Source organism: Ascaphus truei, chromosome 1 (genome assembly GCF_040206685.1).
Source record: "Ascaphus truei isolate aAscTru1 chromosome 1, aAscTru1.hap1, whole genome shotgun sequence".
Taxonomy (NCBI): Eukaryota; Metazoa; Chordata; class Amphibia; order Anura; family Ascaphidae; genus Ascaphus; species Ascaphus truei.
Genome location: NC_134483.1, coordinates 17921437 through 17946486, shown reverse-complemented (window position 1 = coordinate 17946486; position 25050 = coordinate 17921437). Strand labels below are relative to the sequence as shown.

The window sequence follows — 25050 nt, the reverse complement described above, 5'->3', positions numbered from 1 at the left end:
TCTCTCAATTAATAGGAGTCAGCTCACAAACATACCAAATAGTTAATTAGATTAGCTGCAGAGTTTTGGATAGATTGCACAGGAGAAAGTTGTGAGGCAGGGAGGCCTGTTAGCAGTATGTTGCAATAATCCAGACAGGGCAGGATAGGGGCGTGCATTAGAGTGTTCGCAGTAGATTTACAGAGGAAATGGAAGTTCTTGGCTATGTTGTAGAGGAAGAAGCAACACATTTTAGCTATGGCGTGAATGTGAATGGAGGAAAGTCAAATGTCACTCCTAGGCAATGTGCTTTGACATCAGGGTAGGTGACTACCATTTATGGTGCTAAAAAAAAGAGGGCATTAGGCAAGGTTTAGGAGGAAATATGAGGAGCTCAGTTTTAGACATTAAGCTTGAGGCAGCAGAGCATCATCCCCTAGGATATGAACAGGAGGCAATCAGAAACTTGGGACTGGGTTGCAGGTGTGAGGGGTGGTTAGAGATATCTGTGTATCATCTGTGCAGAGAGGATACCTAAAGCCAAAAGGAGCCGACGAGGTCCTCAAGTGATATTGTGTGGAGAGAGAAAGGGATAGGTCCCAGAGCAGACCCCTGAGAAATATAGAAAACTATCACGGCGAAGAGGCAATGAAGACAAGTTGGAGCAGCTATGAAGAGGGGAGGGAGATAGTATTCTCAAAAACTGTGCGTGTTCATTTGCATGTCATTACCCAGAATCCCTGACTGCAGAGGAAGCATTATGCTAAGAGATAAAGGGGCAAGGCAGGGTTGCAGACTTGTCAGGCATGCGAATGTGCCCACAAGTTATTTATAAAATGTTTTACCAGGAAGTAATACATGGAGAGTTACCTCTCGTTTTTAAGTGGTATTTGCTGCTTCTCTTGATAATGAGTGTGTTGCCCGAAACGCATATATGCGTTGTGTTGCTACTTTTAGGGGCGTGTCATGATCCGCTTACTCAATAAATAATTTTAATTTTTCTACATTGGCCTCCTCCAATCTTTTGACCGTGCTCTGCCTTTTTTCCAATTTTTGCTTCTCAAATATGCAATTTTGTCACCAAATTAAGTGTGCACATGCTAGTCAGGAAGCTCCGAAAAGTGATTATCACTGGGTCAATGGAGATATGTATCTCACATTTTTTCAGCTCCCTCACCGTGGCGAATATACCTGTGGAGCGGAATAGATAACTGAATAGATAACGGGTTTTTCTACCTTTTTCTACCTACTGCAGAACAGTTGGAAAATGTTTTATGTTTTTGGAGAACCTCATAGACAGAAAACGATCTGCAGCGAGAACAGATAAAACAACACTTTACAGATAATACAACAATATGATAACTATATACAAATATATTCGCGGACAGTACAAGGAGCTTTCAAATGAATTATTAATTCCAAGGGCAGTACAAAGGACTCGGGGGCATGCTTATATGTTGGAGGAAAGGAGATTTCACCAGCAACAAAGGAAAGGGTTCTTTACAGTAAAGGCAGTTACACTGTGGGATTCATTACCCATGGAGACTGTGATGGCAGATACAATACATTTGTTAAAAAAAAGGTTGGACATCTTTTTAGATGGGAAAGGTATACAGGGATATACCAAATAAGTAAACATGGGAAGGATGTTGATCCAGGGATTAATCCGATTGCCAATTCTTGGAGTCAGGAAGGAATTTATTTTTCCCCTTAATGGTTTTTTTTGTTTGCCTTCCTCTGGATCAATAAGTATAGATATAGGATAAAGTATCTGTTGTCTAAATTTAGCATAAGTTGAACTTGATGGATGTACGTCTTTTTTCAACCTCATCTACTATGTAACTATGTAACTATGTAACACTGTGCTGGAGACACGAGGACCCGAGCAGCACACATAAAGCAGAGATGTATCCGACGAATACAATGCTAAAGAGTAGGGTAACGTATCTAAATAAAAGTTGCATGACACCATGCTGGAAAGCAATTGGTACAACATACAAGTTTTGGACGTGTAACACTTTCCTTTTCTTGGCCTAAACCGCTCGTTATTTCTAGGTCTAGACATTCTTCTGTTTTGGGTACGTTTTTATTTATCCAGTGCCGCAGCCGCGTGACTGCAGGGGGCAGCAGTACCACTGACACTAACCTTTGCTACATCTGTACGTCAGTGAAACCTTTAATGCACTTCTTGCATATGGGATTCTTACTGCGAAGTGATACATTTTGGTAAACCCGAAGCCATGTTAGCAGACCTTATTCAAACTGGCCAAACGGGTTGTAAGGTGTCCTCTGGTCAATTTCTGCCTAGTAGATATACAGGGTCCTTATTTTGGGAATATTAAAGATCAGATGTCAATATGCATCAGCTTCTAGGTTTAGGGACTCAAATAATGAGATCTGGGTGGTTATGTTTGGATTAAAAATGACAAAGTAACCTCTTCACAGAGTATCTCGAAATTCTCACTTCCAAAGCTTGGGACTCTGCTGATATCTATGCAATCATGGGTGATACCAATGAGGGAGATTATCTGCACATTGCAATACATTAGGTGAACAGGGAGATACAGTAAACTGGAGCAAAGCGAGGCAAAAAATAATAATCTGCACCATTTTCTAAGTAGCAGGTTTTTCCATGTTCCTGTGCAGGACGGGTCCACTGAGGCTATTCTCCCTCCAGCAGAGGTAAATGGGAATTTGCACAGGTAGTGTTAGGACCTGCATACTGGCCATGCTTTGTCGTGGCTCGCAGGCTTGCAATGCTTTGGCCAAAGGGTTTAACTAAATGACCCTTATTCAAGAGAATATATAAGTATCTCACTGTGTATTTTTGGCACATTGGATATAGCATTGGGCTTCTCTGTCTTTTGTTATAAAACTCATTAAGTATGATTTTGAAATAATGTCAAAAAGAACATTAAATCGCCTTTTCCTCAGTACTCAAAGAATGTAGTTAATGACTTTTACCTCAACAGTATATATGGTGCCATTTCCCCCCTAGATTTGCACATTTGCTTTGACATTATATATATTATATATATATTGGCTTGTGTAATACGAGCTTGAGACAAAAGGTGGCACTGAGTGCTCATTTGCATGTCATTTCCCAGAATCCTTTGCTGCAGTGGAAGCGCTGTATGCTGGGTGACAATGGGGAAAGACAGGGTTGCAGACCTGTCTAAGACATGCAAATGAACATACAGTAATATTTACAGTTGCTATATATACATATATATAGGCATATACATATTTTACAAAGGCATTTTGGGGGGATTATGGGCCATATTTATTAAGTGGTGCTAAATTATAACACACTGTTTTAGAAATTATTAACAACACTATGGGGCATATATATACAGTATATATATATATATATATATATATACTGTATATATATGCCCCATAGTGTTGTGTATATACTGTATATATATGCCCCATAGTGTTGTTAATAATTTCTAAAACAGTGTGTTATAATTTAGCACCACTTAATAAATATGGCCCATAATCCCCCCAAAATGCCTTTGTAAAAAAAAACTAATTGAGAGGAAGCATCAGTGATGTGCTTCAGCACAGGTGGCTCAATCAATCCCTGCTTCAGCACAGGGGGCTCAATCAGCCCCAGCTTCAGTCTCCTGGGCCATCTGTGATGAAGCAGATATATCCTTAAAACCTGACCTGTTGGTGGTCTTGAGGAGTGGAGTTGAGAACCGTGGGCGTAAGGAACTCAAATAGATATCTACAGATTACAACATGGTTAAGAAAGGTGAGAATTAGCAGTGAGACCAGAGAGAAAATACTCGTATGTAACCACTTTCCTGCCGGAGGGGCCACAATGTATTGGTTTGGGATTACACCTAAATACAGAGGATTAGCGCTTCACAGTGTGATGTGAAGCAAAGGTCTCGTGTACTGTATATGCAGCCAGCAAATACAAAACATCTCCCACGAGGGAGTCTCGCTCGGTTACCAGGACAAATAAAGGCAGCAAAATATTGTCATTTAATGAAGAGAAATGTCAGGAAATGACATGCTGTGGAGAAAGGTTAATGAGTTGTACGCAAGAGCATTAAAGCACAACACCAAACACGTGTGACATTATGTGTGACATTAGCCTTTTAGCAGGGCACAAGAAGACACAAGATTGGCACTGCAAGATTAACTGTTTCAGTGTCCGCTGGCAATCTGTGTACACACCTGTCCGTGGTTACAACTATTAATGCAATTGTCATTGTACGTTTAGAAAATGCTGTCATTGTTTTGTAGCAATATTACTGTGCTGACATGTGGTAATAGGGTTACCAGGTGTCCAGTATTGAACCAGACTGTCCTGTATTTGGACACGGTCCAGTATAAAACTAGAGGTAATACTGGCCATGTATGTGTCTAGTATTACCTCTCTGGACATGTATGTGCCCAATATTACCTCTCTGGACATGTATATGTCTAGTATTACCCCTCTGGACATGTATGTGTCCAGTATTACCTCTCTAGACATGTATGTGTCCAGTATTACCTCTCTGGACATGTATGTGTCCGGTATTACCTCTCTGGACATGTATGTGTCCAGTATTACCTCTCTGGACATGTATGTGTCCGGTATTACCTCTCTGGACATAGTGACTTGACCTCCCCGAGTGGGGAGAGCAGGGCTATTGCTAGGGGGCTGGGCAGCTTCCTCCATCCTGATTGCCTGCTGCTGGGTAATGCAGCAAATCAGGAGTAAGTGTAAGGAGTCTGGCGGTGGGGCCAAGGAGAGGAGGAAACAGCATGGAGTGGAGAGAGGTGTGTGTATGTGTCTCAAGCGTGTCACACCTTTTCACCATTGTGTCCAGTTTTTTATGGAGAAGCTACCTGGCAATTCTAGGTATAAACTGTTCCTATCCCCTTGTTCCCTTTGAACTCCTGTTTTCAGGCATTGCAACCCAAAACCCAGGATGAAATGCTGAACCTTTTGGAGAAAAAGCCAGGCTGATTTATTTAAAAATGTTTACACTAAAAAAAAATCCAATATAGATATTGGCAAAATATGAAAACTATTTTCAGGGAGGTTGAGAGGAATATGTGAGAAATCTCTTTATTGTTCTCCAACATTCATTGCGAGGGAGGGAATCTTTTTCGGGAGAATATAGAAAAACAAATAGAGAAAGTATTCTGCCATAATCTGTCAACCAGCAGATTGTAATATCATGGTAAAGTCAAGTTTTAATATCCAGCTCCAGTGATGGATCTCGGAATGAAGGCGATATCCCTTCTTCTCCCTCCAGACATTATAAATATCTTAGGAACGGTGGCATCTGTAGAGCCTTTTGAGCCCTGCCCTCTCTCTAGCAGTGCACCAATTGTATCTAGTGACTGCCTGGTCACATGATCTTCCCCACAGAACTTTGCATCTTTGGTCCTCTTCTGCTGCACTGACAGCCATTTAGTGAACCCAAGAGCTGAATCTTCGCCGATCGATCACAGGAGAACAGATCAATCGGCAGCTTAGCTAATTACTTATCATTGTGTGGATTGTATTGATGCACATATTAAAGGGGGAAAAATAAAAAGTAAAAAAAATAACGGCAGCTTGGACTGCAGCTTTAATGAAAGAAAAAGCATAAAATAACTATAGCATTATAAAGCACATTAAATTGCAAAACAAATGCTGACAAATAATGGTTCCAGAAAAACTGAGCAACAAGTCAGGTATCAAAAAATAAATAAACATTGTTAATTATCGCAAATAATGATAATAATTGTTCATTATTGCATAATTCCTCAACATGAAATGCTGGGAAATAATAAAAACAGATAGGAGAAATAGCCTGGTTCTCATATACAAAAACGTAAATTTGTGTAATGCTCGAATTAATAGTGTGAAGTGTCCCATGAAGTATATAAGTGTAATAAACAAATCCTCGTCTTTATAGCGAGATCTTCTTTTGCTGCCCGTTCTCACTATTTCCCCGGTGTATTTCCAGTTCTCATCGATCTGATTGTGAACTCATTCTACACGCACAGAGAGACAGAAGTGTATGTTTTACTACAGTCTCCCAGCTGCGAATCTGGGACAAAACCAGCGGGAAAAACAGCACCTGATTCATCAAAGGTAAAACTGATTGCTTTCACTGGGATTCCTTTTGTTTGATGGCTGTCAGGAAGCAGGGATATCCTGAAAACCTGACCTGTTGGTGGCCCTTGCAGTTGGCCACCCCTTCTCTCCTATCTCTTTGCGTCATTGTGTTGAGGTCTTTACTCCACGTTTAGCTTCACGCGCGTCCTCTTAGAAAAGAGTTACATGATATACAGATAAGGAGGTGTATCAAACACAACATCTCTCTGCATCACCTTTTATCTAGTAAAGTCTAAAGTGGCGCAAACTTCCCCTGGCGAATAATTTTTGCCACGTGTCAAAAAATCAGTGGCGGAAACGCAAACAGAAAATGGAGCAATGCGTCAAAACCAACGTTCTTTTTGTTAATAAACAAGTCCCATGATGTTTCGTTTTGGTCCAATTTTGCCCTAGTTTTGCAACGAGGAGAGTCTAATAAATAGACCCTTAGTTTCCTCTGCATCTAGTGTACCCGCTACACAGCTGTACAGGGCTCGTAAAACGTCAGCAGAAAATGGCACGAGCGGTACTGTATGCGACTGTGTTTATTACAGGGAACTGCTCAGCAGTTTAATATACTACACACACGTGAGTTTTACGGGACTGTTGTGAAAACAGTTATCTGTCTGCGAGGATCGGGAGTCTCCAGAGATCTTCAGTCCTAGGCACCAAGGTTAACCATTAATAATGTGGTGTAGTAAACACAGCAAACAGGAGGAGGAGCGTATCCGAGAAAGGAAAGGGAATGCCTGTGACATTATTATTATTATTATTACTGTGCATAGTTTATAGTGCACTTTGAAAAGTAGCAGTAAGAAGAGTTTAAACCTTATACACAGAGAGAAAAACAATTTTGCAATGGCTGACATTGTATCAATGCTACAAATACAGAAAGGTCCCTTTTCCAAACATATACATTTACAAGAAGGTAAGTAGTTGTATTTTCACCCCCTAGGACATGGGCCAATTCCAGTCCTCAAGGGCCACCAACAGGTCAGGTTCTAAGGATATCCCTGCTTCAGCACAGGTGACTCAATCAGTGGTTCAGTCGTTGACCTGTTGGTGTCCCTAGAGGACTGGAGTTGGCCACTTCTGCCCTAGGACTATTATAAATGTACACTAGTATAGATGCAACTGCTGGTTCTGAGCCACTTGACAGGAAAAATTCGTGGCCATCTCTCAAGCTTCTCATGTGGCATATTCTCCCTGTTCGCGGTGATTTGACGAGTTGACGGCGTGTTGTCCAGGGCGGCGAGTATTTAGTGGTCAGACGGAATTATTATTTATGTGGTTGCAGTTCAGCGCTTGTCCGGCAGATGGCAAAGTGAATGTTTTTGCCTATGGGGGACATGGGATGCTCTATGTCTGAAAACAGGTGTCTTTAAGGCCAGATAACAAGTATAGACATTACAGTAATCCATTGTTAAATGACCTTGGTCACTCAAGACGTTATCAAATTTAGGCGTTTCACTTTTTATTACAAACAGAATGTACTTTACATTATTTTACATTGCCTTGGCTGCTGACTGTTGCATGGGACATAAATGATGTCAACTCCTTGTAGTCGACCCAAATGCAGTTTTGCATACATTATATTTTCTGCAATTAATGCAGGGACAGATAAGAAGGCAACTATATCTGACATCTATGACTATATCATTGACAAGTATGAAGACAACAGTCATACCATTACTCAAAAACAGCAAGCTTGACCCTACCTGTCTTTCTAACTATCGGCCTGTCTCCCTCCTGCCTTTTGCCTCTAAACTCCTTGAACGTCTTGTATTCGCTCGCTTGCTCCATTTTCTCAACACCTATTCTCTCCTAGACCCTCTACAATCTGGCTTCCGTACTGCTCACTCCACGGAAACAGCCCTCACTAAAATAACTGACGACCTCCATGCTGCCAAAGACAGAGGTCATTACACTCTGCTCATATTACTCGACCTCTCTGCAGCATTTGACACCGTGGACCACCCTCTTCTCCTTCACATTCTCCATACTCTTGGCATTCGGAACAAAGCTCTATCCTGGATCTCATCCTACCTCTCCCATCGTACTTTCAGTGTCTCTTCTGCTAACACCTCCTCCTCCTCTATTGATCTCTCTGTGGGGGTACCCCAGGGCTCTGTCCTGGGACCTCTTCTCTTTTCTCTGTATACACTCTCTCTAGGTGACCTAATAACATCTTTTGGGTTTAATTATCACCTCTATGCTGACGACACACAAATATATTTCTCAACACCCGACCTTACACCTAATGTACAAACCAAAGTTTCTGAATGTCTCTCTGCTATATCATCCTGGATGGCCCTCCGCCGCCTTAAACTCAACATGGCTAAAACAGAGCTCCTCATACTTCCTCCCAAACCTGGCCCTACTACCTCCTTCCACATTACTGTTGGAACTACGATCATTCACCCAGTAGCCCAAGCACGCTGCCTTGGGGTCACACTCGACTCCTCTCTCACATTTGCCCCTCACATTCAAAACATTTCTAAAACCTGTCGCTTTTTCCTCCGCAATATAACAAAGATACGCCCTTTCCTCTGTTGCTCGACTGCTAAAACTCTGACTCAGGCCCTCATTCTCTCCCGTCTTGATTACTGTAACCTCCTGCTGTCCGGCCTTCCGGCCTCTCACCTGTCTCCCCTACAATCTATCCTTAACGCTGCTGCCAGAATCACTCTACTCTTTCCTAGATCTGTCTCAGCATCTCCCCTCATGAAATCCCTCTCCTGGCTTCCGATCAAATCCCGCATCTCACACTCCATTCTTCTCCTCACTTTTAAAGTTTTACACTCTTCTGCTCCTCCTTACATCTCAGCCCTAATTTCTCGTTATGCACCATCCAGACTCTTGCGTTCTTCTCAAGGATGTCTTCTTTCTACCCCCTTTGTATCTAAAGCCCTCTCCCGCCTTAAACCTTTTTCATTGACTGCCCCTCACCTCTGGAATGCCCTTCCCCTCAGTACCCGACTAGCACCCTCTCTATCCATCTTTAAGACCCACCTTAAGACACACTTGCTTAAAGAAGCATATGAATAGGACTGTGGCTATTCTGAACACATGGCACATAAAGCTTGGCCCCCTGCAGATGCACTTACCAGAACTCCCTCCTACTGTCTCTGTACGTTCTCCCTACCTACCAATTAGACTGTAAGCTCCTCGGAGCAGGGACTCCTCTTCCTTAATGTCTAAAGCACTTATTCCCATGATCTGTTATTTATATTATCTGTTATTTATTGGATTACCACATGTATTACTGCTGTGAAGCGCTATGTACATTAATGGCGCTATATAAATAAAGACATACAATCCAATACAATACTTCAAAAATTCACCAAACCCTCGTTGTTGGAAGAATTCTGTATGACATACTGTAATCTGACTGTGAATGATTGCTTTATTAGAACACCATGTCCTGGTTCGTAAGGAGGGTTCTGGTCACTGAACCCATCTTTTGCTGGTATGTTTGATCATGGCAAGGAGAAAGATCGGGATCAGAACATTGAATAATCGTATTTCCTGACTCAGTACCTCCAATGTTCCACCACCCACTTAAACGTACCATCTTCAGCCCGAATGCTTGCCTCAATACCAATACTACTACCCATACTGTAAAACCGACACTGAAACCCAGGTGAACCTACATCCTGACTACCTGCACGACCTGAGTACCTAATTATATGGCTTTGTCTAGCTACCAGTCCCAAAATCCATATCAGCAGGGATCAAACAACTCCGAATCGACTCGACCATCTACGCACAGTACACCCCTGTCATCAACATTGGGTCACCTCCACCCTGTTGGCAATGTTTATAATGAAGATAAATATAATGTACTGTACAGTAGTAACTGTAATTACCAATGTCACGCATACTGTACAGTGCTGTGCGTGCCATAGCCCGTTAATGCATTGATGCATGCGCACTATAGCGTGTGCATTAACGTATGCGCACTTTGGTGTGAATTCACGCATGCGTACTACTGTATCTGCATGCTTAAAGCATCATAGACTTTTTTTCCCCCAGAAAATAAAGCGTCAAATCAACAAGATTACCCCAAAACTGGAACAACCTACCAGAGACTCTCACATCCACCACCAGTTTAAGTTCTTTCAAATCTAAGGCTGTCTCACATTTTAATCTGGTCTGTAACTGTTTCATTCGCCCATAATATATATTTTCTTTAACTGTGCACGCAATGTCTTGTATATAATGTATAAACTGTTCATTTATGTAACTGTACTTGTAACCATGTATTATTTGTTTTACTCTGTGCCCAGGACATACTTGAAAACGAGAGGTAACTCTCAATGTATTACTTCCTGGTAAAATATTTTATAAATAAATAAATGTCGATGGAAATCGAAAACCACTATATTTTAAACTTTCATTTTTTTTACTATTCTAACAATGTGATATTTATATTTTTTAACTTTTACGGTACTTTCTAAAGGATTGTATTTCATGCTTGTTTGGCACAGCATATGCTGTCTGTTATAGATAGATTTTTGTGATCACCTTTAATAAAATTTCCCACTGAAATGTTTTAAGCTTTGGCTACAAGGTTAGCTCGAATGAGCTGTCCCTGGCCAGCTGAGAAATTCCACTTCCTGGTTAATGACACGCAGAGCTGTTGCATACCATAGAGACGCATGCGCATATTACACAAGGCCTGGATTGAGCATTAGAATGTTTTGAATAATAATGGAACACTGAACTTGTAAATAAAAATGTCAAAGCCAAATAAAAAAAAATTCTTCTTTAAATAAGAACAGAATAAATTGCTGGGCTTAGAGAAAACATAATGTGATGGATATATGTCATATTTACCAAAATGTACTGTAAAAAAAATAAAAATCTCAATTTTTTTATTTGTAAATGAAATTGCATTCTATATCTTTGCATGTCCAATTTAGGAAAACATCAGGTACCGGATAATTAGCAAATTTTTTTTTAATTATAAATGATAATTGTTATAATTTTCTATTCAATATTAACATTACTACATTTCACGCTTGTGGGGCAAAGCACTTTCGGTATGCTTGCTGTAGATAAACAGAAATATTCCATACACATGGTCTCAGGCAGTGATCACTTTTATTAAAATATCACACAGTTCCACTCTCTCATGGAGTGAACTGCTTTTTTTCCCCCTCCTGCCATTTGACAAACCAGACTCTTTGAGCCACACCTCCCCCCCACCTCACGACTATAAACAAGTCCCTGGGGCCATAGAAATTTCCCACTGAAATGTTTCAAGCTTTGGCTGCAAGGTTAGATTGAATGAGCCGACTTGCGTTTCTGGCCCGTACTCCAGACAATTTCAATTTCTGCACTCTTTCAGACTGCCGCTAAATGGCGTGAAAATGAAGAATTTCCGCGGCGTGAGGTAGAAGCAGATTAGGATGCCACATGGGACCTGCGTGGCACGTGGCTCAGAACCGGCAGTTGCATCTGTGCACCTGTACACTTTACACTGTTCCGGAAAAAAAAGGACCCCTTTAATTTTTCATCATATCATATATTTCTTGCTCAATCCTCATGAAAATGTGCACAATTCTGTTATAGTATTTAGATGATCATTTTATAAGAAGTACAATGTAGACAAACAACTGATGTTAACTAAATTGATGGTCAATGTTTTATGTCAACAAGTACCAGGTGCACTGCGGGAGGTACATGTTCATTAAACGAAAAATAGCCGTTTTTGCTTCGTAGCTCGTAAATGTGTTAAACTGTGGTAATCCAACCTGAAACACTAATATTACCATCAAGTTTGAATTCAAAGTATGTGTTAAAAATGTCCTCCTGCTGAAACACGCAGCCGAAGACGAGAACGCCGTGGTCTCATTGCATAATTGATCCAGCTGCTGCCACTCCTGAATGGTCCGAATGAGTTTTTTCAGTCTTCGCGGCTAGAGAGGGGCGAATTCGTCATAATCCGTTTCCTGGGTTTTCGCTGATGTTACCCCCAAAATTCGTTTTGTGGTGTAAAATAGCATTTGGGCTGTTTCAATCCTCATGGATTCCTAAAAATCCGCCATTGGATACAACCAGCGGATGGTAGAATCCAATCCGTGGATTCAGCGTTCCGTGGGCGGATTCTAAGAATTCTGAATCAGCGGATTGTATTCTACAAATCAGCCACGGGGTGTGGAATTGCTAATAATAATAAAAAATCAGCAAAGCGCGAATCACCCTTTTTGACATTGATCCGCTCAAATTCGTGGACAAAAGGAACCGGCCCATTCGCCACAAATTTTTTTCGTCCATCTCTACTCCTGGCGACCATTCTTTATCAGGTAGCATTTTATGTAAGTGTTTTGGACCATAATTCGTGCTCTGTCTCAAGCACTTTCTAACATGCTTACTGTATCTTCTTCACTAAACACCATTTTGTAACTATGCGCTTGATGAGGTCATCACGCCATCACCAAGTCCCAAGAAAATGTATGAGATTATCAAATAATTCTTAAATGGAATAATCTACTATGACAAACCTATAATTGCTCACATTTTCATGAAAATGTAAGGATTTTTTGGCAATATATGATGAAAAATAAAAGAAGTCTCGTTTTTTCTGAACACAGTGTTTTTATAAATAGAAATCCTTTTATCCCTGTATGTCTTTCAATATCTTGGAAACTACGCAGATAAAAACCAAATTCAAATATGTCAATTTCTTTCATTATTAATGCTGATAAACACAGATATTTTATATAATGTAAAAACACGCGCAACAATTAAATAAATACCAATTTAACAAAAAAATCTTCAAAAACTGAAATGCACAGACTTAGGCACGTTCTATAGTGCCGGGCGCGTGTTTCGCCGTGTGCGCGCGCGGATTTTTAGTTGGCTTACGTTAGTCAGCCTTTCTATACAAGGGCCGCGCGCACGGCAGGGAGAGGGGAGCCGACAGACAGCGGTGAAGATAGGAAATTCATCTTTTCGCGGCGCTGTCTGCACTCAAATGTATGTACTGTATGTGTGTGTATCTATGTGTGTGTGTATGTATGTATATATGCATGTATGCGTGGATGTGTGTTTGAATGGATGTGTGTGCGTGTGTAAATAATTGCAGAAGTAAAAAAAAAATATTTATTAAAGTTTTTTTTTCTTTAAAAAAATCTTATCTAGGACTTCTTTTCACTCACACAACCCATGCACACACATATACTCACACATACATACACACACAATAAGAACGCTTGGCCACACGGCCGCATGCTGTATATTACAGCCCTTAGATTTAATATGGTTACTTTAAAAAGGCAGTCAAAGTGGCAATTAAAAAAATAAATATTTTTTTTGTTTTAATATATGCAGCCTTTGATTACCTTTATTGAAAACGTATTACATATGCTGCCGATCGATTCGTTCTCCTGTGATCGATCAAAAAAGCTTCCCGGGGTTCACTAAATGGCTGCCTTTCAGTTTCAATCAACCCTTCAGTCAGTGTAACTCAGCAGCTACAATGTACCCTTACATTACTAAGGTAGCCTTGTCTATTGTTACAGCTTGCAACTCAAACTGCTGGGAATATTGGCAACAGATTAACATAAACAGGAAAGTGTTACAAAGAACAGGACTTTGACAGCAGGACTAGAATTTGCCCATCTGAGACTCCCCATATTTTTTGCATTTTAATTATATTTACACCAATCTAGAACTGGGATATCTGAAATTTTTGGTATTTATATTGGTTATATTTGTACCTATCAATTTTGAGGTATTAGCGTTTTCTTTTTCTCTTCAAACTGATACACATACAGTCACTGGAACACACACAGATACACTGATACACACACACAGTCACACTGATACACAAAGACATTAATACACACTCAGTGATACACATACAGATACACTAATACGCAGTCACTGATACACATACAGATACAATGATAAACATCTAGATACACTGATACAGTACACATACAGACACACTAATACACATATAGATTCACAGTCACTGATACAAAAACAGATACACATATACACATACAGAAACATTGATACACATACAGACACTGCTACACAGTCACTAATACAAAAACAGATACACTGACACACACAGGCACATTGATACAGTACACATATAATCACTTATACACATACAGACACTGATACACACAGTATAAACACAGACACACTAACATACAGTGATAAACACATGCACAGTTATAGATGTACAAATGTACCCACACATGCTTATACAGTATACTGCTGAGATTTAAAGCCTGTGCTTTTTGGCTGAAACGACATCTCTACATGTGGATTTTAAAGGAGACTGCTGCTTAAATTGCAAAGTAGCTGACAGCAACCCACCACAACAACAATACACGCGATAATAACAAGAAGGGAATACATTAACCGTGCTCTGTCTTACCATCATCACAAAGGTCGCTAACAGCTCCGCCATGGCCTCTCGCACCCACCTATTGCGGACTGAAATCTCCGCGCGGATCTTCTTGAATATAGTGCTGTGTGTCTTCATGTTGGAAGAGGAGCTGTGTTTCCAGGAGGCGGCGGCGGCAGTGGCTGCAGGGGGACAGTGTAATACTTTGATACTTACATGCAGCTGTGTTGCTGCCACGCTGGTTAAACACTAACACACGTCACTTGAAGAAGAGCAAGTGCTGCTTAAAAAGTTACTGGGAGGAAATTATTAGTGCAATCAGTGTGGCGATCTGGCTGCAAACCTCCACCCTTCCCTCTGGATAGCTCCAAGGTTCATTGCTCATTGTATTTCCATAGATATGGAACTCAAAACAACTTGTGGCTTCATTGGAAAGACATTAAAAGGGCACATTATAGAGGTGACATGTCAGACACTGCGGTCCCTTCTCTGGCTGTGACAACAACGTTCTGGATCAATATACAGTATCTATAAATATACATATACTGTACAGTATCTATAAATACAGTATACAGTATCCATAAATATACATATACTGTATCTATAAATATACACATACAGTATCTATAAATATACACATACTATATCTATAAATATACATATACAGAGTCTATTAATATACATATCTATAAATATACATGTACAGTATCTATTAATATACATATACAGTATCTATAAATATACATATACAGTATCTAGAAGTATACAGTATCTATAAATATACATATACAGTATCTATTAATATACATATACAGAGTCTATTAATATACATATCTATAAATATACATGTACAGTATCTATTAATATACATATACAGTATCTATAAATATACATATACAGTATCTAGAAGTATACAGTATCTATAAATATACATATACAGTATCTATTAATATACATATACAGTATCTAGAAGTATACAGTATCTATAAATACACATATACAATATCTATTAATATAAATATACAGTATCTAGAAATATACATATACAGTATCTAGAAGTATACAGTATCTATAAATATACATATACAGTATCTATTAGTATACATTATCTATAAGTATACAGTATTTGTAAATATACAGTCTGTAAGTATACAGTATCTATAAATATACATATACAGTATCTATAAATATACACATACAGTATCTATAAATATACTGTATCTATAAATATACACATACAGTATCTATAAATATACATATACAGTATCTATAAATATACAGTATCTATTAATATACATATACAATATCTATAAATATACATATGCAATATCTATAAGAATACACTATCTGCAAGTACACAGTATCTAGAAGTATACAGAATCTGTAAATACACAGTATCTGTATGTATACAGTATCTATTAATATACAGTATCTATAGGTATACAGTATCTATAAATATAAAGTATCTGTAAGTATACAGAATTTATAAATATACAGTACTAGCTGAGAGACCCGCATTGCCCGGGATGTGAATCCCTAATAATTGTTTGGGGGGGGGAGGGTAAGGGGGGAATCTTGGGTGGTTTGGGGGTGTAAATCGTGGGTGGGTGGAGGGGTGTGAATCGTGGGTGGGTGGGCAGATGTGAATCGTTGGTTGTGAATCTTGGGTGGATGGGGGGGTGTGAATCTTGGGTGGGGGGGGTGAATCTTGGGTGTGTGGGGCTGTGTGAATCTTTTGCAAATCTTGGGTGGGTGGTGTGAAACACACACACACACACACACACACACACACACACACACACACACACACACACACACACACACACACACACACACACACACACACACACACACACACTCACACACACTCTCTCACACACACACTCTCTCACACACAGGGATTGAAAGCACAAATAGGCAGCCACGACCGCCGCCACCTCTCTCCCCCCCCCCCAGCGCCCATCTCCCACTACCCAGATGGTTTACCCATGGGAGGCAGGGGAGCACCGGGAGGCAAGGGAAATGCGGCAGGAGGGCTGTGTGGGACCAGGCAGCTGTGTTCTGGTTCTCACTACGATGGGGTTAACACATTTCCAACGGGACACCCATACTCTCTGCCTCACATTGACCCCCACTGTCAGAACCAAATCGGGATGAGAAGTCCTTTACTGAATGCCTGGGAAACAGCATGACCCCTGGACGGGGGGCCGGGTAGCACTGCGTGAGTGAGTGCGTGAGGGTGTGTCCGCGTCGGCGGGTCACTGTTGTTGTCACGCTCACCTCGTTCCCCCCCTCACCTCGTTTTCCACCTCACCTTTGTCGCCGGCCCGCGGGGTGAGGAGGAGAGTGGCCGGGTGGTTGTGCTTCGTAGTCCCCAGTGGCAGTTGGCTATGTGAGGTCATAGAACCACACAGGCCAATGAGAGGCGTGCGGGGGCGGGGCCAGCCACGGACCAATCTGATTGGCCCGAGGCTGAGTGACAGACCGACGGACCAATCAGATTGACCAGAAGTTCAGCAAATATACGTTTTCTGCAAACAAACAACATTTTCAATTTTATAGATATAGATTTATAAGTATTCAGTATCTGAACGTATACAATATCTATAAATATATAGTATCTATAAGTATACAGTATCTGTAAATATACAGTATCTGTCAATACAGTATCTATACATATACTGTACAGTATCTATAAATATACGTATCTATACAGATACAGTATCTAAGTATGCAGTAGGATGAGTATCTCGCCAATTAGAAATGTGAAATGTTGAACTCAATAGACAAGTGTCTTTTTTCAACCTAATCTACTATGTAACTATAACTATGTAACTATAACTATGTAACTATAACTATGTAACAATATTATACACAAGGAGGCACAAGAGATTATTTGCTGGTTTCCCTGCGGCAAACTGGGGGTGAACACCCAGTGCAAGAAAACAGCAGCATATTTATCACAGAAAGGGAAGCCCACTGATAGGAATTGTAGCTTGTTTCTTTCGCAATTGGTTTGCACGGGCGACATTAATAAAAACCGCTCACAGGGGGTTCAAGGGCCGCAGACCTCCCGTGTAATAGTGACGAGAGAACAGTCCATTTGGGGTAATTTATGTATTCACCTGTACCTATTGATGTATAAGGCTGGGGCCATGGGGCCTTCGCCCACGCGGAGGCGCGCGGAGGCGCGCGGAGGCCGTGAGGTAAGCGGGTGCTTTCCATGACCAAAGACAGAGGTCATTACACTCTGCTCATATTACTCGACCTCTCTGCAGCATTTGACACCGTGGACCACCCTCTTCTCCTTCATATTCTCCATACTCTTGGTATTTGGAACAAAGCTCTATCCTGGATCTCATCCTACCTCTCCCATCGTACTTTCAGTGTCTCTTCTGCTAACACCTCCTCCTCCTCTATTGATCTCTCTGTGGGGGTACCCCAGGGCTCTGTCCTGGGACCTCTTCTCTTTTCTCTGTACACACTCTCTCTAGGTGACCTAATAACATCTTTTGGGTTTAAATATCACCACTATGCTGATGACACACAAATATACTTTTCAACACCCGACCTTACACCTGCTGTACAAAACCAAAGTTTCTGAATGTCTCTCTGCTATATCATCATGGATGGCCCTCCGCCGCCTTAAACTCAACATGGCTAAAACAGAGCTCCTGATACTTCCTCCCAAACCTGGCCCTACTACCTCCTTCCACATTACTGTTGGAACTACGATCATTCACCAGTAGCCCAAGCACGCTGCCTAGGGGTCACATTCGACTCCTCTCTCACATTCACCCCACACATTCAAAACGTATCTAAAACTTGTCGCTTTTTCCTTCGCAATATAACTAAGATACGCCCTTTCCTCTGTTGCTCGACTGCTAAAACTCTGACTCAGGCCCTCATTCTCTCCCGTCTTGATTACTGTAACCTCCTGCTGTCTGGCCTTCCTGCCTCTCACCTTTCTCCCCTACAATCTATCCTAAATGCTGCTGCCAGAATCACTCTACTCTTTCCTAGATCTGTCTCAGCATCTCCCCTCATGAAATCCCTCTCCTGGCTTCCGATCAAATCCCGCATCTCACACTCCATTCTTCTCCTCACTTTTAAAGCTTTACACTCTTCTGCCCCTCCTTACATCTCAGCCCTAATTTCTCGCTATGCACCATCCCGACTCTTGCGTTCTGCTCAAGGATGTCTTCTTTCTAACCCCTTTGTATCTAAAGCCCTCTCCCGTCTTAAACCTTTTCACTGACTGGCCCACACCTCTGGAATGCCCTTCCCCTCAGTACCCGACTAGCACACTCTCTATCCACCTTTAAGACCCACCTTAAGACACATTTGCTTAAAGAAGCATATGAATAGCACTGTGGCTATTCTGAACACATGATACATAAAGCTTGGACCCCTGCAGACGCACTTACCAGAACTCCCTCCTACTGTCTCTGTACGGCCTCCCTACCTACCAATTAGACTGTAAGCTCCTCGGGGCAGGGACTCCTCTTCCTTCATGTTACTTTAATGTCTAAAGCACTTATTCCCATGATCTGTTATTTATATTATCTGTTATTTATTGGATTACCACGTGTATTACTACTGTGAAGCGCTATGTACATTAATGGCGCTATATAAATAAAGACATACAATACAATACAATGGTGGATGTGCGATAGGTGGCGCGGGGGCGTGCCTGGGGCGTCACGGAGCTGGTTCACCCTCATTGGGCGAACCGCTCAGGTGACCAGCCCGTCGCGCCAAGAAATCAGTTTGAACTGATTTCTTGTGCAGCCGCTCCCGCTTCCGCACACACGCGCCCGCACGCCACATGAACGCATGGCCTGCGGTACCATGGACCCAGCCTAAGATGCATTCATTTTTAAAAGGCATTAATTGCCACATTAACCTCATTTAACCCTTTTGCTGCCGGAGTGGTTAATATTATAAATACATTCAAAAAATAGATACAACGCTATTTGTATAATTTTCCTACTTGTCTGCTGAAAAGTTTGATACAATTTGTTTTTCACTGTACTGTACCTGTTCCTTTTATTTTTCTTTCCGTCTTGTTTTTCAATAAGTCGCGCCTGGGACAGAACTCATTTCTATAAGCTGGATACGCAGTTTAGTTAACTTGGTTAATGCTTGGAGTTACTAAGGATGCCCAAAAGTAAATCCCTGCAGAAGTATTAATGTGCAGAATGCTCCACTTCCTTATACAAACCGTTGCAGACAAAAAGCATTTCACAGACCAAAGGGTTAAAAGTTGAGATATTAAGGAGAATTCTCAAAAATCCTCTTACACGGCAAGAGAGAGTGTGTGAAAGGATTCGGCTGCCTGGGCCGGATATATATGGGACTAAACCTTGACGTGTCTGTAATAGATATGGGAAGGAAGGAAAAGTCTGGCGCATTAACTCGAAAAAAGGCTATTATGTGTTATACAGGCATACCCCGGTTTAAGGACACTCGCGAGTAAGGACATATCACCCAATACGCAAATGGTTGCTCACGCATACACCTGTCATCACGTCCTGAACAGCAATACCGGCTTCCTACCTGAATCGAAGCTGTGCGCAAGCGGGGAGACTACTGTATAGAGCCTGTTACAAATGCGTTATTTACATCAGTTATGCACGTGTATGACGATTGCAGTACAGTACATGCATCGAAAAGTGGGGAAAAGGTAGTGCTTCACTTTAAGTACATTTTCGCTTTACATACATGCTCCGATCCCATTGTGTATGTTAATGCGGGGTATGCCTGTAATTACTGAGCCAAGTGATATACCGAGGTACCTAATGACAAAGCATATGAATCATGAGTATAAAGTGAAAAATACGCATTTGGTATAACAATACAAGATATACAATATATAACATAAAACACACGTGTGTAACCTGAACATTGATTAAGCTCAATGAAAATATAAACCACAAAACTCTCAAATATCCTATACTGGTTGGAAATCCAATTCTTCTCTGTTGGAGGATAGGACTGGAAATGGTACATAAAGCGTATTCTCTCCAATTAGTATGAAAAAAAGTTCCAATGTTCTAGGTAAGCTTTTTTAGCAAAGTTGATTTTTTGTAGATAAGCACTTTATTCTAAAAGTAGAACTGAACAGTCATAAAAGGAAGGAGGATTAAACCCCTGTGTGTTTCCAGTGGTATGATTAACCTGTCATGATGTTGTGTTTGCTCTGTGGAGTTCTATTGCCTTAGATCTTATGTGAGCAGGTAAATCAGGAAACCCTTTAAAAAAAAAAAAGCAATGCTTATAATATATATCACCCTCCAGGTGATTCATGCACAACATAACGAAAGGTTAACCATACCACTGGAAACATAGAGGATCTTAATCCTCCTTCCTTTTCTGACTGTTTTGCAGTTTTATCTTGCGTCTCTGTTTGACAAGATCTTTGCTACTATTATCTCTGTGAGTCAACATTTTAGCTTTTATTTGTTTAAAAAAAAAAATTGATAAGGTTGAAGTGGCATAAAATATTCAGCCTAACAATTTGTCACATGCAGGAAACTGTAAGGATCCGCACGCAGGGCCTTTATCTGTAACGGATTGGGGGACTCGCAGTTCCCAGCGTGTCCCCGTCACCCCAGCTTCCACAGTGCCTAGTTCCTCCGCTCCCCTACGTCTCCAAACTGTACTTTCCTCTGTCAGCCGTTCCACCACGGCTCGATCCTCACTTCCAGGCTCACACTCTGCGCACGCACGTGGTCCCCTCACCAAGCACGCACGTTCACGATCGCGGGTTCCCTTTGTCACCTCTGTCCGTTCCCTACCTGGTTCCTCTGTTCCTCCTTCCCCTCTGTCTTCTCTCCCGTATGCCTCCTCCGCTGGTCTTCCCCCACGCTCTGGTGCACGCGCGATACGCGCCCATAGCAGGGTTACAGAAGGCGCGTGCACCCGCTCTAGTTACTTACCGTCCCCATGCTCTGGCTCCGCCCCCCGTCGGTTGCAGGCTATAACTCTTGATTACCTCCCTGTTTCCTCCCCTGCTCTCACTGACCTATCCCTGCAAGTACCCACTCAAACCTATGTTCATCCCTGCATCCCTATTGGCCCTCCTTTCCATATAACCCCACTCTGTCCTCTCACTCCTTGCTCTGCATAGCTTTCCTGTAGCTACTGTGTGTGCAGTGTCTATGCCTAGCTCCCTTGTCTGTTTCAGCACTGGTTCCTGTCCCTCCCCTGTTTGGATTCCTTTGGCTTGAACTTGAACTCTGCTTTGGACTTGACTGCGCTGCTCTCTCCTGCCCTCGAACCCTGGCTTTCGGACATCACTACGCTGCTCTCTCCAACCCCTGAATTCTGGCACTTGGACATTACCCTCCGACCTCTGGCACCCCGGACTCAGCAAGTATTACATTAACCCTTACTCACCAGGCCCGCGAATGCTACTTCCAAACTCCGGGCACGCCCTCACTGCTGTGGGTACATGTTATACCCTTACTCACCTCAGTACTGGGGACTGGCCAGGTCTGCGGGCATACAGGCGTTACATTATGCAGATACCAACAAATGCAGACCCCCCTGAGGTGGGTCAAGGTGTCTCCATGGAACATTGGCAATTGCTAAGCGACCAACTTTCTAATGTCACACAGAGACTTTCTAATTTGTCCCTCCGGGAAGCTCTTGTGGCACCATCTACCCCGGGCCCCGATGTCCCCGTCCCACTTCCCTACTGGTCTTACTAAGGTGGCCTACATTTATGCCCTACTCACTGGCGACGCTCTCGCTTGGGCTTCTCCCCTCTGGGAACACAGACCAGATATAACCCAAGATTACTCCAAATTCCGGCATGAGTTCCAACAGGTTTTTGACACACCAGCGCGTAGGGAGACTGCCGCTTTTTCCTTGTTTCATCTCTCTCAGACTCATAGGTCAGCTGCAAGATACGCGGTGGAGTTCCGCACCATCGCTGCAGAAACCCAGTGGAACGATGAAGCGCTCGCTGCGGCATACTGGCACGGTTTGTCCGAATCTCTCAAAGATGACCTTGCAGCTCACGCCCGGCCTTCATCCCTCGAGGAACTCATTGTCCTCAGTATCCGGATGGATCAGCGTACTCAGGAACGACGCCACGAGCGTCACCGTTCTCGTTCTCTCTCGTCCTTGCCTGGTTCTCCTAGGTCTCCTCCATTGGCCCTTCCTGCGTTGGATGCCCCGGAACCGGTGCAAATCGGTAGTCAACAGCCTTGGGGCGCTGAGAAAGTGCGACGCCTTGAAGGGGTTTCCGCTTCTACTGCGGTTCCCCAGAACACCAACTTTGTCACTGCTGCTTGAAACCGGGAAACGGGAATGCCCAGTAAAGGTAGAGGGGCTTCTACTGGGTACTATTTCTCCTTGCCCCTCTCTCCATAAGGAACTACCGAAGAAAATATTCCTCCCCATAACTCTCGTGGATCTGGATCTTCAAGTAGAGGTTGAAGCCTTCATCAATTCCGGGTCTGGTGACAACTTTCTTGGTCACACCTTCGCTTGCAGCAAACAAATACCGTTAGTCAAGAAAAAGTCACCCATCGGCCTGGAGGCTATTGACGGTCGACCGCTCCAACCAGCCTTCATCATTTGGGAGTCTATTCCACTTACCCTGACCACCACGGATGGTCATACCGAGGTAATGGTCTTCGATGTTTTCCACTCCCCCACTGTCCAGGTTATCCTGGGATTGCCATGGCTTCAGCTCTACAACCCACGTATTGATTGGACCAATATATTGCCGATCCAATGGACTGATACCGCTTAGAAGACGGTCTCTCCTTCTGTTGCCGTGCTCGCTGGCCTCGACACCACCTCATCGCCCCGCTCTGCTTTGCCGAAGGTATACCATGAATACTTAGATGTCTTCAATAAAATCCAGGCTGAGGTGTTACCCCCTCATCGCTCTTATGACTGTCCCATTGATTTGATTCCTGGAACCATACTCCCCAAGTCCAAGTCTTATCCCTTATCTGTGCCCGAGATGGAAGCGATGACGTCATACATCCAGGAAAATCTTAAGAAGGGGTTCATCCGAAATTCCACCTCCCCCGCCGTGAAAAAGAAGGATGGCTCCTTAAGACCCTGTATCGGCTTTCGTGGGCTTAACAAGATTACGGTAAAAAAACGTTACCCCCTTCCTTTGATTTCAGAACTCTTCGACCGTTTACAAGGTGCCTCTATTTTCTCCAAACTCGATTTAAGAGGAGCCTACAATCGTATTCGTATAAGGGACGGGGACGAATGGAAAACCGCGTTTAATACGCGTTCGGGACATTATGAGTATTTAGTGATGCCGTTCGGCCTATGCAATGCCCTGCTGTTTTCCAAGAGTTCATGAACGATATCTTCCGGGACATTTTGGGAACATTCGTCATCGTATATATGGACGACATCATCATTTTCTCGAAAAGCTTGGAGGAGCACATTCGCCATACCAAACTGGTACTCTCTCGGCTTCGTGCTAATCGCTTGTACGCGAAAATGGAGAAATGTCTGTTCCATCAATCTTCCACAGCCTTCTTAGGCTATATAATCTCTGACAAAGGCTTCACCATGGACCCTGAGAAATTGAAGTCTGTACTCGACTGACCGTTGCCAACCTCCCTCAAAGCCGTGCAGCGCTTCCTTGGCTTTGCTAATTACTACCGGAAATTCATCTGTAATTCCTCCACTATTGCTCTGCCTATCACTGCCTTGACCAAGAAAGTTGCTGATCCGACTGTTTGGTCCCCCGAGGCCATTGAAGTGCCTTCGACTTCCTCAAGAGAGCCTTTGTGTCTGCCCCCATCCTTCGGCATCCAGATACTTCCCTTCCTTTTACTCTAGAAGTAGACGCCTCAGATGTGGGAGCCGGCGCAGTGCTTTCTCAGAGATCTTTCCCACAGGAAAACCTCTATCCTTGTGGATTCTTTTCTAGGAAGTTCTCTTCGGCCGAGAGAAATTATGATGTCGGGAATCGTGAGCTTCTGGCCATCAAGTTGGCTCTCCAAGAATGGAGACATCTCCTCGAGGGAACCAAGGAGCCAGTAGCCATCCTCACCGACCACAAAAACGTATTGTACATTGAGGGAGCTCGTCGGTTGGGATCTCATCAAGCTCGTTGGGCTTTGTTCTTTTCGCGGTTCATTTACACAATTTCTTATATTCCTGGCACCAAGAATATCAAAGTCGACGCCCTGTCTCGTCAGTTCTCCACGGAGAACGAATCTAATGAATCTTCGGAGACGATTCTTCCCGCTAAGTGTATTATTTCTGCCAACAACTTTGATGTCTTGGATGAAATCAATAAAGCCCAGGCTCATATTCCTAGGAGATTTAAGGTGCCAGAAGGACGGTTGTATGCTGCCCCGCGTTTTCACCACAAAATACTTCTGTGGGGACATTCCTCTAGATCTGCTGGTCAACCAGGCTTCAAGAGGACGGTAGATCTTATCAAACGGACATTTTGGTGGCCTAAGATGAACAGGGACATTTTTGACTTCACCAGAGCTTGTCCAGTCTGTGCCCAGAGCAAATCCGCCCGACACAAACCTTCTGGTCTCCTCTTGCCTTCTGGAACAACGTTGGAAACACATCTCCATGGACTTTATTGTGGAACTTCCCAATT

General features: G+C 42.6%; 1 protein-coding gene across 3 annotated transcripts in view; it reads right to left on the bottom strand.

Moving 5' to 3' along the window:
- Positions 1–16815, bottom strand: part of LOC142483451 (aquaporin-7-like) — a 38153-nt gene extending 21338 nt beyond the window's left edge. The window contains exons 1-2 of one of the 3 annotated variants that reach the window (XM_075583567.1): positions 16739–16815; positions 14472–14623 (exon numbers count right to left, since the gene is read on the bottom strand). In XM_075583567.1, coding sequence (XP_075439682.1) covers positions 14472–14579 — 108 coding nt within the window. In that variant the 5' untranslated portion in view covers positions 14580–14623; positions 16739–16815. Of the gene's footprint in view, positions 1–14471; positions 14624–16721 lie in introns of all 3 variants that reach the window. The other 2 variants (XM_075583620.1, XM_075583495.1) reach the window with 2 other exon arrangements.
- Positions 16816–25050: the final 8235 nt, after the last annotated feature.